General features: G+C 32.5%; 2 protein-coding genes and 1 pseudogene across 3 annotated transcripts; 2 read left to right on the top strand and 1 right to left on the bottom strand.

Annotated features, from left to right (window-relative positions):
- Positions 1 to 169: 169 nt before the first annotated feature.
- PLDEPSILON (phospholipase D alpha 4) lies at positions 170 to 3,315 on the bottom strand. Its single transcript, XM_022859394.2, has 4 exons — positions 2,963 to 3,315; positions 2,258 to 2,818; positions 971 to 2,171; positions 170 to 836 (listed from the first exon to the last, which is right to left on the bottom strand). The coding sequence occupies exons 1-4, from the start codon at positions 3,047 to 3,049 to the stop codon at positions 394 to 396; spliced, it is 2,292 nt and encodes a 763-aa protein (XP_022715129.2). The 5' UTR covers positions 3,050 to 3,315; the 3' UTR covers positions 170 to 393.
- Positions 3,316 to 6,067: 2,752 nt separating this feature from the next.
- LOC111274625 (PRA1 family protein F2 pseudogene) lies at positions 6,068 to 7,423 on the top strand (annotated as a pseudogene). Its single transcript, XR_016334341.1, has one exon. The product of XR_016334341.1 is annotated as a PRA1 family protein F2 pseudogene (transcript).
- Positions 7,424 to 9,868: 2,445 nt separating this feature from the next.
- Positions 9,869 to 13,438, top strand: LOC111318606 (RNA-binding (RRM/RBD/RNP motifs) family protein). Its single transcript, XM_022921481.2, has 10 exons — positions 9,869 to 10,198; positions 10,840 to 10,902; positions 10,994 to 11,075; positions 11,168 to 11,242; positions 11,405 to 11,483; positions 11,668 to 11,710; positions 11,921 to 12,030; positions 12,192 to 12,261; positions 13,073 to 13,155; positions 13,244 to 13,438. Exons 1-10 carry the CDS (start codon positions 10,013 to 10,015, stop codon positions 13,272 to 13,274), a joined length of 822 nt encoding a protein of 273 aa, XP_022777216.1. The 5' UTR covers positions 9,869 to 10,012; the 3' UTR covers positions 13,275 to 13,438.
- Positions 13,439 to 14,209: the final 771 nt, after the last annotated feature.

Raw genomic sequence — 14,209 nt, 5'->3', positions numbered from 1 at the left:
TATTTTTTATTAATTTTATATAATATTAATTTTGTAATTATTTTTAATTATGATATCAATTAATAAAATTTTTTGTTAGATCATTTTTTTAAAATTACTTATTTTTATATATGTATAAATTTTTTTATAATATAATTATCCACGTGTCTCAAAATATGTTAATATATTATTAGTATAAAGATGTAAGGGTTTTGATAATAGAAAATAAAAATTGAGAGATTTATTTGGATGAAATAATAGTATAAAGATTTAATTAGATTATTTTGAATCAATAATGAGAATAATAACAAGAAAAATAAATAAATATTATATTTTTTTTATTTTTACATCTAATAATGTGTTGACCTCGTAACACAATATGATAATGTAAGAATTTCAAATAAAATTCCTTAGCTAAGTTGTAAAAATCGGTGGCAGCATTTTGGATCGTCTGCCCTTCACCGGGGATTTCGTGTCCGGAAAATTTCCATCACCATCGGCAACATCTTCAACGAAACCATCCACTGTGACGTTAACGGGGTAAGTGACTAGGTGCACTCCTTCCATGTCCATGATTTCTTCGTTTGCATAAATTTGCCACATTTGGTCACCTAGTGAACGCATTTTGTGCACACATTCCAGGCTCTGTGGCTCCAGGAATATGACATCGGTTAGTCCAGTGTGCTCGTACCATAACGACATTCGATAGGCATGGATATCTCTAGAAGTTGCAGAATTAGTTTCAGGATTTTCTGGCGGCAGCTGGTAGCATCCTATTGCAATTTCCGTGTCTCGTTGCCCGTCCATGGATCTTTGGTTCACGTTGGCAGATCCTATTAGAATGTACAAATCATCCACTGAAAACAGCAGCAACAAACATGGTTAATCGTGAATCAAGATTTGGCCTTTGATACACCCAAAACTCTACCAACATATCATACGGTTATTCGTAAATAAAATAAAAATGGGAAGCTGATGACTTAGGTATTACCTATCATGACCTTAGAGTGCACATATACCATGAACCTCCTGTGCTTTTGGGCATTCCAGTATTGTGTTGAAGGGTGAGGGGAATGAGGAGGTACGAACTCTTCTTTGCTCTCTTTTTCCCTGTTTGCAAGACAGAAGAAGTTCAAGTAGTCTCTCGGGTGCCCTGGTTCGCCTCCCTCTTTTATGGCTTCTCCAATCAATTTATACATCATAGCCATTGTTTCTCTAGTCCAGTGCAATATATCCTGTACTGGTTCACTGTCAGGTACTCCTTCAGGCCACATTGGTATCAAAATATACACCGCAAACCTCTGCTTTGCTTTAATTTTGCTTGCCACCTTAAGTGCAATCTCTGCAGGGATCAAATTTCTACAGCCAGACTGCTTATCTTTATCCCACAAATGGCATCCCCCAATGAAATATTGGTTTTCAATGTAAATGAACCTCTCAGCCCGCCTTATCGCTTCCACGTAAGCTTCATGGATGCTTTGCTCCACAGTAAAGGTTTTAGACAACAGGTTAGCTGAGACATAGTCAATTGATCTAAAAACTTGTACCTTCCAATTCCTGTCGTTGGAAATGCCTGAAGCAAAAGGCTGGCATATGAGATTTGGAATATAGCTTGTGGGCAATGACAAAGAAGGGTCACATTGTTTAGTCCATCTTTGCTCGAAATTAGCCAAGACATCCCAAGCAGCTTCCCCAGTTATACAGGCATGAGCATCATGCCATGGTTCCCTTGGTCCTCCTTTGTGGAGGCTGGCTCCAGATAAATTTGTTTGATAGAAATCAAAACAATGAGATTCCGTATTAAGTGTACGAAACAAGGAATGTTGTTCTGTATCATACCGACCATCACAAAGATCTACTCCCCCAACAAAGCTCATGATTTCTCTATCATTTACAGAAGAACTATATGCTCCGGTATCAACAGTAATAGTCTTCTGATGGTGAGCAAAGAGCGTTGGGAATTTGTGGTGCAATCTTGGGCATAACTTGCATATGACTTTGGTATGTTTGAAGTATGCAAAAGCGTCTTCATCATGTGTTCTCATTACTCCTTTGTTCTTGATCAATGGTAAGGAAGTTTCGTCGTTCCAAAGCATAACTCTTATTGCTACACCTTCTTCAGCTTTTCGTTTCAACAATTCACCAAGCTTTACGCCTCTTGCATGTTGAATATTTGTTTGAGGATCCCGGACCTGTTTTAACGACAACTAGATTAGGAAGTAACAGGAATGGATTAATGGTGATGGGGAATTGGAACATTAATTAATGTTTCATTTACCAGAACCATCTTTGGATTAAAAGACCAGCCTGCAATGTAAATTAGATGTTTTGCACCCTCAATGGCCTTGTATACATCCTCCCACAATTTTCTTGGAGTACCACAAGTAGAAAATGGAGGCTGAAACGAAGAGCTATGGTGTGCATCTTGATAAAGCACGACACGGCAATTGGACCGTTGAGGAAATGTAGCATTTCTAAGACCCTGGAATCCTCCATATTTAAGTACATTTCCCCAGGTTGGTTCAAATTCTGCTGGTTTGAACCACAACATGAACCGTAGCTTGAGCTCTGGGTTCGTTTTACCATTATCAAGTTGGAGAGGAAAGAACCCATTGATCAAACTAGCTTCATTTAGAATTTGTCTTGCCTGGATGCAGAATTTTCCTAAGATTGAGCACTTGGTTTTCATTGTAATTATGATGGTTGAATCAGGTGGATGAGCACAGAGAACATGGAAGGTTTGGTTCCACACCCGATCACGTTCATGGCTCGTCTTTGCTACCTTCCTATTCTCCAGTTTGATGGTCACATAAGTTGGCTTTCCATTTGCAAGCATACACTAAAGAAAAAAAACCATGTTAGGATAGCTTTAAAAAGAAATTGCAGCAAAGATTGAAGAAGCATTCATTCATAGCAAAAAGCCAAAAACCCTCCTCAGATGTAAGATTTTGCTGATGCAAATTACAATAAAATTAGCACTTACATTGAAGGGAAATGGAGGTGTGTAAGATGTTGCATCAAAAATTGTAGCTTCAAGTGTTCCATGGAAGAACTTTTCTTTTCCCTCCATTGCTCAGAGCCTTCAAATTTATAACTCTCAAAGAGGACAAACAGACAGGCAGAGATCAGAAGCTAAAATGATTGGTTTTGTTTTGACATGAGAGGGAATTTGTCATAACATCCTTGAGTTTATAAAGGTAGGTGAGGGTTGAAGCTGCCCGCAATGTGAAACTTAGAATGCAATTGAATAATGGGGTTGGCACCTTGGAAAAACTTGTGAAATTCTCCATTGCTAATCTTGGATGCAATCTCCATGTCTTTGACATGTTTTTTTCACTTGAAGTTTAAGTTTACTTCAACTCAAATCACACTTTTCCGGCCCCCTTAAAAAATTGAAACCTGATTCTGCTTGCATCCACGCATCCCTGTACAAATCAATTGATAGATTACATATTAAATCACAGTTATTGACACATAAATTTATGATGAAATGAATATAAAATTTAATTTAATCAGTTTATACAATTATTTTTAAAAATAATATACAATAAATTTAAAATTTTAATTTTAATATTTACAATCTATTTTTTTATCTCTAAATTGTTACTTTTTTATATAAAAAATCATCATGAATAAAAATTTGAATTAAAATGTACTTTTCATAAAATGTTATATATAGTACATTGGCCCTATGCCAACCAAAACTTTTCGCAAATCCCAAGACATTTTCCTTGTCCAAACCAATTATAGTACAATGACTTTTAAAAATAGAGAAAAGGTGAGTAAAGGAAACACCATTTTCATGCTCTTTGGCCACTTGTTAAGGAAGGAGAATGTATATGATTTGATAATTTTAGTTGCATCAAAATGCTTTTCCTTGGATATCAATGTTAAATTACAAGTCTTTTTCATTTTATGAAGTTATATATAAATCAATAAAAAAACTAAATTAATAAATAAGTTAATTTTTAAATTAATTAAATAAATTTAATATAGAATTAGATTAAATTCGAAAATAATAAAATTTGAATTAGAGTTATTTGACATTTTAAATTATTGTTGAAACAAAACTTTGTTATTCTTAACTTACACAAAAACATTATAAGTATTTGTTTGCGTGTAAATTAAGTGCTTTTAAGGAAGATTAACTATATTAAAAAATATTAGCTGTAACTAAATAATTTCATATCATTGAATGAAACTTTGATTTGTCAAATAAGCCCTGCTTCTCTATCCTATATTCCAATTGCTCTTACTAATTATACCAAGGATTATGCCATTCGTAAGGCCTTGGGAACTTTAAAATTTTATAAAATTATATGAATCAAAATGGGCCAACGGAAAATGAAACTTCTTTGAATGTCTAATTTTTAAAATTTTTTAAATAAATATTTTTAAAAAATTTTGACAAAATTTATTATTAAATAAATATTAATTATAATTAAATTATAATTAATATTTTCAATAATTTTTTCATATTATTGATATTCTCATCAAAAAAAATTTTTCTATCAATTTTAATTTTTTGTTAACATTTTTATTAAATCATTTTTAACACATAATTTTATAAATTTTACCAAAAAATACTATCTAAATCTCGCCTTATCAAACGTCCAATCAACATACAAAGGACAGATGACAATTGACAATTTAGTTAAGTTTCCATTGAAACTGAAATTAACAAAATAATAATAATAATACTTATTATTATTATTATTATTATTATTATTATTATTATTATTATTATTATTATTATTATTATTATTACGATGATGGCAGAAGACTAGAATGTCTTTCTTGTAGTAAATGAACAGTAATTTCGCTTTTGTCTTAATTTGACAACTAATTAAATGTTTATATATATATATATATAAAATAAAGTCGACATCAAAAGGATTTATATGGATATATTTAGCAGACAAAAAAATCATTTTTTTCCTGTAAGGGTCACGACCACTTCATCTATGGCTTAAATCATATAACTTCATCTAAATTATTAGCTTGCATCATGGCAAAAGTGACCAAAATGATTACCATTGATTTGATACTGGAAACCAAGCCTCTAAATTACAAACATAAAACAACATTGTCAAACAAACTGACATACACAAAAAAAATTTCTTGCAACCCTCCATTGCCTTCTGCTTCCCCTTAACTGATGGTGATCCGCAAAATCTTTCCTTCACATGCCAGCCATGGCCATGGGCACGACTTTCTGTTTTGAGTCCTTCTGTGACGGTTTGCCAATCGTTACTGTTGTTATTTACGTGGAAATATTTGATTGGTTGGCTGTCCCGAAAAATTGTCTAAATCCACCTGAGACAACGTGTGAAGACAAGGTGATTCCAGATTTAGCAACGACAGCCGCAAAGGTTGTATCAAGGGAAAAAGTCTTGTACAACTTTTGCCAGAGCTAGCAACGTGCCACGTGGACGAGGTGGCCGGCCTCGTTGGTAACTTGCCGTCCCTTTATCAATGCCGTCCCCACAACGTTTTAGTGCGGTCTTATCCTCCCTTGAAGGGTTAGGTTGGATGTGTCGGGGTGTTAATATTGTAATAAATTTAAATAATATTACTACTAATGAAAAATCTACCAATGTTTTTAAATATTCAAAAGTCATACATGTTATGATGTAGCTCAAGTCCATCATCTCCCATCAACCTCACAAAATCTAGACAGTTGGACCAAATTCAGTACATCAATCCGGTGGCCATGCTAATTTTGTAATGAAACATGATATTCTTTAGTTCAAAGTTTTCCTTTATTTCCATTTTCCCGTATATTTTACACCAATGTCATCAAGATCACTCAATGCTTTTATTATTTCAACCACATGTTTTATGGGTGAATATTGCAACTAATTGAAAATTCATTAGTATTTTTTCCATAGATGTTAATCTTATAAAAATTACTTTAAAAGTAAAATCTTATTTTAATTTTGTAAATTAAAGGCTTGGCTTTTATGTAAATTAAAATAAGCAATTATCCAACTAATAATTATCAAGATTCTATTTGAGTTATATATCCATTTATTTTATGCAAATTGAAGTTGCAGGACATAGTATATATTAAAAAAAAAAGAAAATATCTAAACCAATTATAAACCGTGAGACATACTAAAGCAATAGATTATAGATCTCAGAATCACACTATAAACCCACCCACGCCCCCTTCATGAATTCTTTATTCCTTAAACCCCACCTCCCTAAGTCTCCTTTCTATTTCTGCACGGTATTCTCGATCTTCTTCGTCCTTCTTCTTCCCCAAACCAATGCCCTTGAAAGGTCAAACCTTTGAACTTCAAACCAGAAAAACATGACAAGCTACGGCACAATCCCGACTTCCTCATCGCCAGGACCCTCGACGAACCTTGAATACCTATCTCGAGCCAAGGAACGTATCAAAGAAGGCCTCGGAGCTCGACGTCCATGGAAACTCATGTTCAACATCGGTTCCATCAACATCCCTGGAAGCCTCTCCGAAGCCATTTCCAGGGTTACAACTAACGTAGCTTACTTCCGCATGAACTACGCCATGATCATACTTGTGATCCTTTTCCTTAGCCTTTTATGGCATCCCATCTCCCTCATAGTCTTCATAGTCATGATGGCCGCTTGGTTGTTCTTGTACTTCCTAAGGGATGAACCTTTGGTTGTTTTCAACCGTACGATCGACGATCGTGTGGTGCTGGTCGTGTTGGGGGTTTTGACCATTGTGTTCTTGCTGTTGACTGACGCCACGCTCAATATTTTAGTGTCGCTTTTGATTGGTGTGGCTGTCGTTTTGGTGCACGCTTCCTTTAGGAAGACTGATGATTTGTATGATGAAGAATCTGCTGGCTTGATGTCTGGACCTTCATCTTCTTCATAATTGTGGGTTTCTTTTCTTCTTTTCTGTTTATTTTTTTCTGGATTTCAAATTGAGTTCTTATTGGTATTTTTATGATCTCAATTTTTTTGTTGCTTTGTTTGTTTCTATGGGTTCTTTAAATTAACATTGTTTAGTGCCAAAAGATGTTTTGGTTTGATCCCCTGAATCATAATTGAATGGAAGTTTGCAAGTGGTAGTTTTGAATGGTAGATGAGGGAATCTGCTGCTCAGGTCATCTGATCTTCTTCTGACAAGTATCTTTTTTTTCTTTGGTATTTGAGAATTTTGTTACTTTCAATACTGTGTCTGATATAAAAATATATGCAACAGCTAGCCATTATTTTCAGTTTTTAGATGATTAAAGTTGTATCCATTCATTCAAAAGAGCAGGAAATCACCTGCTACAAAAACTAGCCATTGCTTTCAGTGAACTTTCCTGGTCTTTGGCTCAGTAAACTGTACATTGAAACAGTCTGGTCATGGTTCTTGATGGTTATTTGGATTTTTCCTTTATTTTGATTATAATGTGGTCTTTCACTTTCAATTTCACTCTAATTTCTATTTTGGCCTGAATGGTTTTCTTTTATGCGTTCATTTGGATGAATAGAACCTCGGCAGAGTACTGTACAGGGGACTGGGCAAATTTTGTCTAGTAAGTGGGCCTTGGGAGCCTGCGGCCATGATTTTACTAAACCAAGATTGAAGATTAAATAATTGGTGAGGAATAGTGAACACAATTTATTTAATTAACTAGCTGATGAGGATGGTCCTCAGAATTAATGGACTGCTGCAATTTCATTGACATAGCTTTATAGCAAAAGGTAATGGCCCATGGATATGGTGCACAGGTGCACCAGTAGCTGGTTAAGGTCAGCATTTTCTCTGATCAATGTAATAATATAATCGTGGTGAGGGTAATCATGGGTCCATGAGATTTCGCGTGAGATCCACCGCCAGTCAACGGCGATGGATTTATTGGGCAATCGCATCACAGCAGTCGATTTCCGCTGCCAGCTTTGTTGGATGCTTTTCATTATGTTCATGCTTTTTGTACATAAAGGGGTTAATGCTGTTAGTCTGCATTTTTTTTTTCTTTTGAGGTGGAAACTGAAAAGTAACGGTATCCTTTATTTTTTTTATAATGTATAATATTATAAATTTTAAATTTTAAATTTTAAAATTTAATTTGAATTTGAGTTAAATTAATTTTGAAATTGATTTGAATTAAACTTTATTTATTCGATTCATCAATTTCAAATTTTAAATTTTTTTGTTTTTTATATATAATTTTAATAAAATTTTTAATATATTTAAAATAAATTTATATATATTTCTTTTTATTTTATAAAATTTAATATATATAAATTAATAAAAAAATATATAATTTAATTTAATTTAATTTTATCATTTTTTATATTTGTATCTAAATTTAATATATATATTTAATATTCAAATTTAATCTAAAGTGGATAAAATTAAATGATCTTAACATCGATTATTTCAATTTCAAATCAATTTTTCATATCTTTTATACCCGGTTTTTAAAGAAGAGATCATATATGCACCGACCATGACACATTAAGAAATTAAATCCATCTGTTAATCACATTAAATGCATGCTATATATAATTCAATTTCCGAAGGACTAAGTACTGGCTGTGAATTTATATTCAACAACTTAATTATTGAGGATCAAATAGAACTCAATCGACTTCTCGAAAGAACTTAATCCAAGCCATCGTACTTTCCACTTCAACTATTCAAATTTGAAGAAATAACAAAAAAATAAAGGAAATTATATTTGCAATATTTTTTTATAATCAAATGCATACAATCAAATTTCAAACACATTAAAAAAAAAATTATTCAAAACAACCGATTGAAATTATAATATCAGCATTTATATTTTTAATTTTTTCATAAATATATATTTGGAATGTTATTAACATTTTCAAAAGTGCATATTCAGAAAGACTAAAACTTTCTGAAATTACAAATATGATAAATTAAAAACTGCTTGAATATGCATTTCGAAAATGTTAAAATTTTTTGAATATATATTTTTGTATGTTAAATTAATAATATTTATGAATGTGTATTTTCTAAAATTATTTATTTATACAAAATTTTGTTTTTATAAGTTATCTAAATATCTGAAATATATATCAGAAATATGTAATTTTTTATTAAATTTCATCTAAAATCTCAACTCAGAAAGTTTACTTGATCGTTTTATTTGCAGTTTTCGTCGTAAAAGGTTTTAATTTCGTATTCCACCTCTATTTTCGGCATCTTCTAACTTAAAATAATTAATATTTGGTTTAGGTTTTGCGGATGAAGAGAATCAAAATTAAAGTTTTATAGGGTGAGGTTGAGAAGAGAAAAATTAAGTGTGTGATTAAAGTATTTTTAAAGTAAAAATGTTTAGAGGTAATTTTATCATTAAAATATTAAATTTTTTTAATATAAAGAGTTAAAACGTGGCCAACCACATTTTTTTAATATTACTCTTTTCATTTAGCTCAGCCACATGAAGAAACTTGATATTTTGATAAATTCACAATTTGTACTTCATTTTTTTCCACATTTTTTTGAAATTATTCTTAAATAAAATTATTTTATTATTCTTTCTCAAATGCCTTTTTCCTTTTAAAAGTTTTTGATTTTGGAATTCGTAAATTCAAAAGTCTTTTAAAGTTTTTTTTTTCCAAATTATTTAAATCAAGAAAAATGAATAGACTCATATGCATAATTTTAATTTATCAATTTGTAAATAAATTTATAATTATTTGAAATAATTTTTTTTGTAATATTATGAAAAATTTTCAAAATATAATTTACTGAGTCTAAAAATTTAGTAAATTATATATCTTACCCAATTTTAATATCCAAAAAATTTAAAATTAAAATGATAAAAGATAACTAAATAATTTTATCTAAAGATAATTGTGAAAAGGAAAAAGTGTTCAGAGAAAAAATGGTGGTGCATTTATAAGCAACAAATGTGAGAGAAAACGAAAAGGGGAAACAAGGATTGTCCTCTCTAAACCCCTCAAACTCTCCTAACCGTCTCCGCCGCCGCCGGCAATAAGTGGCATCAAGCTATCTCTAATTAGAGCTGTCCATCAAGTTCTCATAGGAGGCCTCCACAACAAGAATCCAATGGCGCGCCCGCCATACGAATACGATCCTTATTACCTTCAACCTGACCAAGACCGCAACTTGATCAACACGCTCTTCGTTTCGGGGCTCCCGGATGACGTCAAGGCGCGCGAGATTCACAACCTCTTTCGGAGACGTGCCGGCTTCGACTCTTGCCAGCTCAAGTACACTGGCCGTGGCAACCAGGTAAATAAAGTTTATTTTTGCAAATCCTTTTGCTCTCTGTTTGGTTTCCGAGAAAATTCATTCATTCTTAACGAGAAATTGCTGTAAGGACTCATAGCTTAGTTGATTCGCTTTCTTTTTATTCATATTTTAAAGAATTATGAAGATTAATTGAATTTAGAAATAGTTGAATAAAATCTTATCTAGGTAGAAATTTATCTAACTATTGTTGCAGAAGTACATTTGGATTTAAAAGCAATACTTTTGGGCAATTAAAATAAAAAAAAGGTGCTATGTTACTTTTTATGTGAACTGATCTTTTTGAATTTCTCTTAAATTTTAACTTTGTGCCCCATTTTTTAGCTATTCTCGAGAAAGCAAAAATAACTTCTTTATCGCTATCTAATGTTAATATTGGCCAATTTTTTTATGTGTATGATCTGCATTTTGTATTATGATCACACTTCCGAGGTTCTTTGACAAAAGAACCAACTTCAAAAAACAATAATACAATGGGGAAAATGTCTAAGTTTCTGCCACTTTTATATACTTATTGACACTTGCGCATTGTTTAATAATCTTAGCAGAAGTTTATTGTTTCGCATTTTTAAGACAATTGTTTGGAGAATTAATATATTGGGGGCTGCATCTCATGATTACAGGTTGTTGCATTTGCTACCTTTCTCAATCATCAATCTGCAATTGCAGCAATGCATGCATTAAACGTGAGTATTATTGATTTACAAGAATTCTTGAAGCTTTTGGAGATTTCTGTGACTTTATATTCTTTTCATACTTTTGATCGACCATGTTTAGGGTGTAAAGTTTGATCCTCAAGCAGGATCTGTTCTGCATATTGAACTAGCAAGATCAAACTCGAGGAGAAAACGGAAACCAGGTAGACAATGTCTTAAGTTGTTATATTTGTTGAAACTTTAATGCTATTCATCTCCAAAACTATTATGTGATGCCTGACTTTGCCTTGCTCAGGTAGTGGTCCTTATGTTGTTATTGATAGAAGAACTAACACCTCAGCTAATACCCAAGAAACATCAAGTGATGACGGTAAGCTCTTAAAATCCCTCTCAACCTTTGCTGTTTTTCTTGTGGTTAAAAAAAGAACAAAACAAAAGATGTGCATATCTATGATTCTACCGGAGGGAGGCTCTGCACCCTCAACACGATCCTTTATCACCTACTCATGCTAGTATGATTTTCCATATTCAGGAGGCACTGACACTGAAGAACAATCTGGGGCTGGCAATGCTGATTCTTCAAACAAGGCTGATTTGAAAACTGTAAAGAGGTTGAAAACTCTATGGAGATGTGTTATTGTTTAGTTAAAGTTTAATATTTTAAGCATCTCTATATCAATCATAAACAGTGAGAATAGCTTTGTATGACAAGTAAACAATAAAAAAGCACATTGTAATTAACCCTCTGAGTTTTTTATCCCATTGCTAAGTTTACTTTATTGTCTGGCATTGCAGTGAGACAGCAGTGGATCCAGAAAATGCTGTAGCAGCTGCAAATGTAAATAGAAACCACTCTATTCTGCTTTCCATCATCATATAAGCATTTGAAGCTCTTTTGTATGAGGCATATGGGGCTTATTCAAGACAGCATGTGTGGGATAAAGTTTATCTCAAATTTTACCATCTTTCAGACAAAATTCAAGAAGCACTTTTTAGTTATTTCTGTCAAAATTTTTGACTCTGCACCTAATTTTGATGGTTACTGCAGGAGCAGTTAGAAACGACTGTTGATGAAGGTGTTCAACCATGCTCTACTTTGTTTATAGCAAATCTAGGTCCAAATTGCACTGAAGATGAACTAAAGCAAGTTCTATCTCAGTAAGTTGCGGTGCTAATCATTATATACTAATATATTCTGGTTGAAAAAAAAAAAGTGTTGGATTTTTTACCTTTTTTCCTCCAAGCATACCCTTACCCCTCATGTCTCCTTACCACGTAGAGATAAGAAACTAGTTGAGATCAATTCTTTCTGGTTTCAGGTATCCTGGATTCAATATGCTAAAGATACGGGCTAAAGGTGGAATGCCAGTTGCATTTGCTGATTTTCAGGTATACAAACATAATGATGCACACATAGGCCTTGGTTTTGTTAGATTGTTTAAATGACCAATGAATCTTGATTCATCATATAACCTATTCAATCTATAGATCATTTTACCAGTGGAGTTTCTATAAAGAGACTCCCATGAAATCATATTTAGCTTTAGCAGAAGTTAACACCTTTTTTTTCCCTTTTGGGTGTGTATTTTTCCCTATAAAATTCTCTGTAATCTTTTGCTGCTCAGGAAAGTGTAATTCTCATCACGCAAAGTCACATCCTTTGAATTCCAGACCATATGCCTTAATAGAACTGAGTAAAGATATTTTAGAAACTTTGGAGTAAAAATGGAAAATGGGAAGCATTGAAAAACATAGAATGCAAAATTCACCTTCCAGTTTTGTTGCAAAGTAATCTATCAAAAATTGGTTGGTTACATAAGAATTCAGGCGTTTAAACAGAAAAGAAGAAATCTGTGATAAATGCACATGCTCGTATTTCATGATATTGATAAATAATGTATTTGGCAAGAAAATTTGTTAGGGTTTCTGTTTGGTTAAATTTCTCATTGAAAACGATCACACAATGTGGTGACCCCTTGAATTTTTTGATGATGTATAATTTATTGTTATGTCACAAGCCCTGCTAACTACATTCTGAGCATCCTAAATTTTGCTACATTCGTCTTTATTGGTTTCATCACTTATAGCTACTTGCATTCCTTGTTGGTTCTATGGTCACCATGTGAATTACATACGAAATGGTCATGTTATAATTTTTAGTGCATGATCTCATTAGTCTCTCTCTCTCTGTGCATCACAGCAAATAGAACAAGCTACAAAAGTGATGATGGACCTCCAGAGCAGCCTGTTACCTTCATCAGACAGAGGCGGCATGCACATAGAGTACGTGTAACCGGCCTTACTAGTCAAATTTGCTTGTTCAGCAGTCTCATTTCATTATATCAAATGATATATTTTCCTTCTTTTCCAGATATGCAAGGTCCAAGATGAGGAAGCCCTAGGAAGAAGGGAATGAGCTGGCAATTATAAAAAATGGCCTGGCAGGGCACCATCCCAGTTGTACTGTAAAAACATTGTCTCCTGTCCCTATTTGAAGGGTGAGTTCAATTATCCAACATTGTAAAGGAGACGCAAATTCATATTTCATTCTAACTTATTATTCCCACCCTCTTCGCTAATTCTTTTCTCATAATTTTCTCACATTCCAATCTTATTCACCTAAATCATGTTGAGCACCCTGGCAACAATGCAGATTTCATGGCATTTACGGAATGGATACTCACTTGACCATTTTTTCCAATCTATATATCAATGACCTGTTTCTGCTGGCAATTCACATTAGATGGTTAAACATATTCTTACATGTGAAAAGCAGCCTAATCAACAGTTCCGGATTACCATAGATTTTGGAAGTATTAATGTCGATCTCTAAACCATAGTGAAATTATCAATGTGATATTTGGATTTTATAAATTTTTAATGTGATATCTTTGAACTAAGAACCTATTAATTAATATGATATTTTCTTCTAATGTTATTAGATTACATGTGATAGATAAATAATTTTTTAAATATCATATTGATTAATAAATTAATAATTTAAATATCATATTAAAAATTTTTAAAATTTAAGTATCATATTAAATATTTTATTATAATTTAGAAGCTGTTGGTGACATTAATCTATTTTGAAAAATAAAATATTGCATTGGAATGACAACAGGCAATTAATTGTTAACAGGATTTGTAAGTGGCTATCCAAGTTTGGAGGTTCGAATTGCCATATTTCTCATGCTTGACCCATTCAGCATGCTTTTTTCCGGTAGTATCCAAAACGAAGCTGTGGAAAATAGATTAAAATTTCGTTTGGTGGGTACTTTTACAATTTATTTTATTGAATAGGAATTGAAAAGCAAAAATTAAAAAATAACTGAAA

The sequence above is a fragment of the Durio zibethinus genome, chromosome 26, assembly GCF_047325235.1.
Source record: "Durio zibethinus cultivar Kanyao isolate XHJ-2024 chromosome 26, ASM4732523v1, whole genome shotgun sequence".
NCBI classification, from domain to species: domain Eukaryota; kingdom Viridiplantae; phylum Streptophyta; class Magnoliopsida; order Malvales; family Malvaceae; genus Durio; species Durio zibethinus.
Note: the sequence above shows the minus strand (reverse complement) of the source record. Positions and strands in the feature narration are given on the sequence as shown.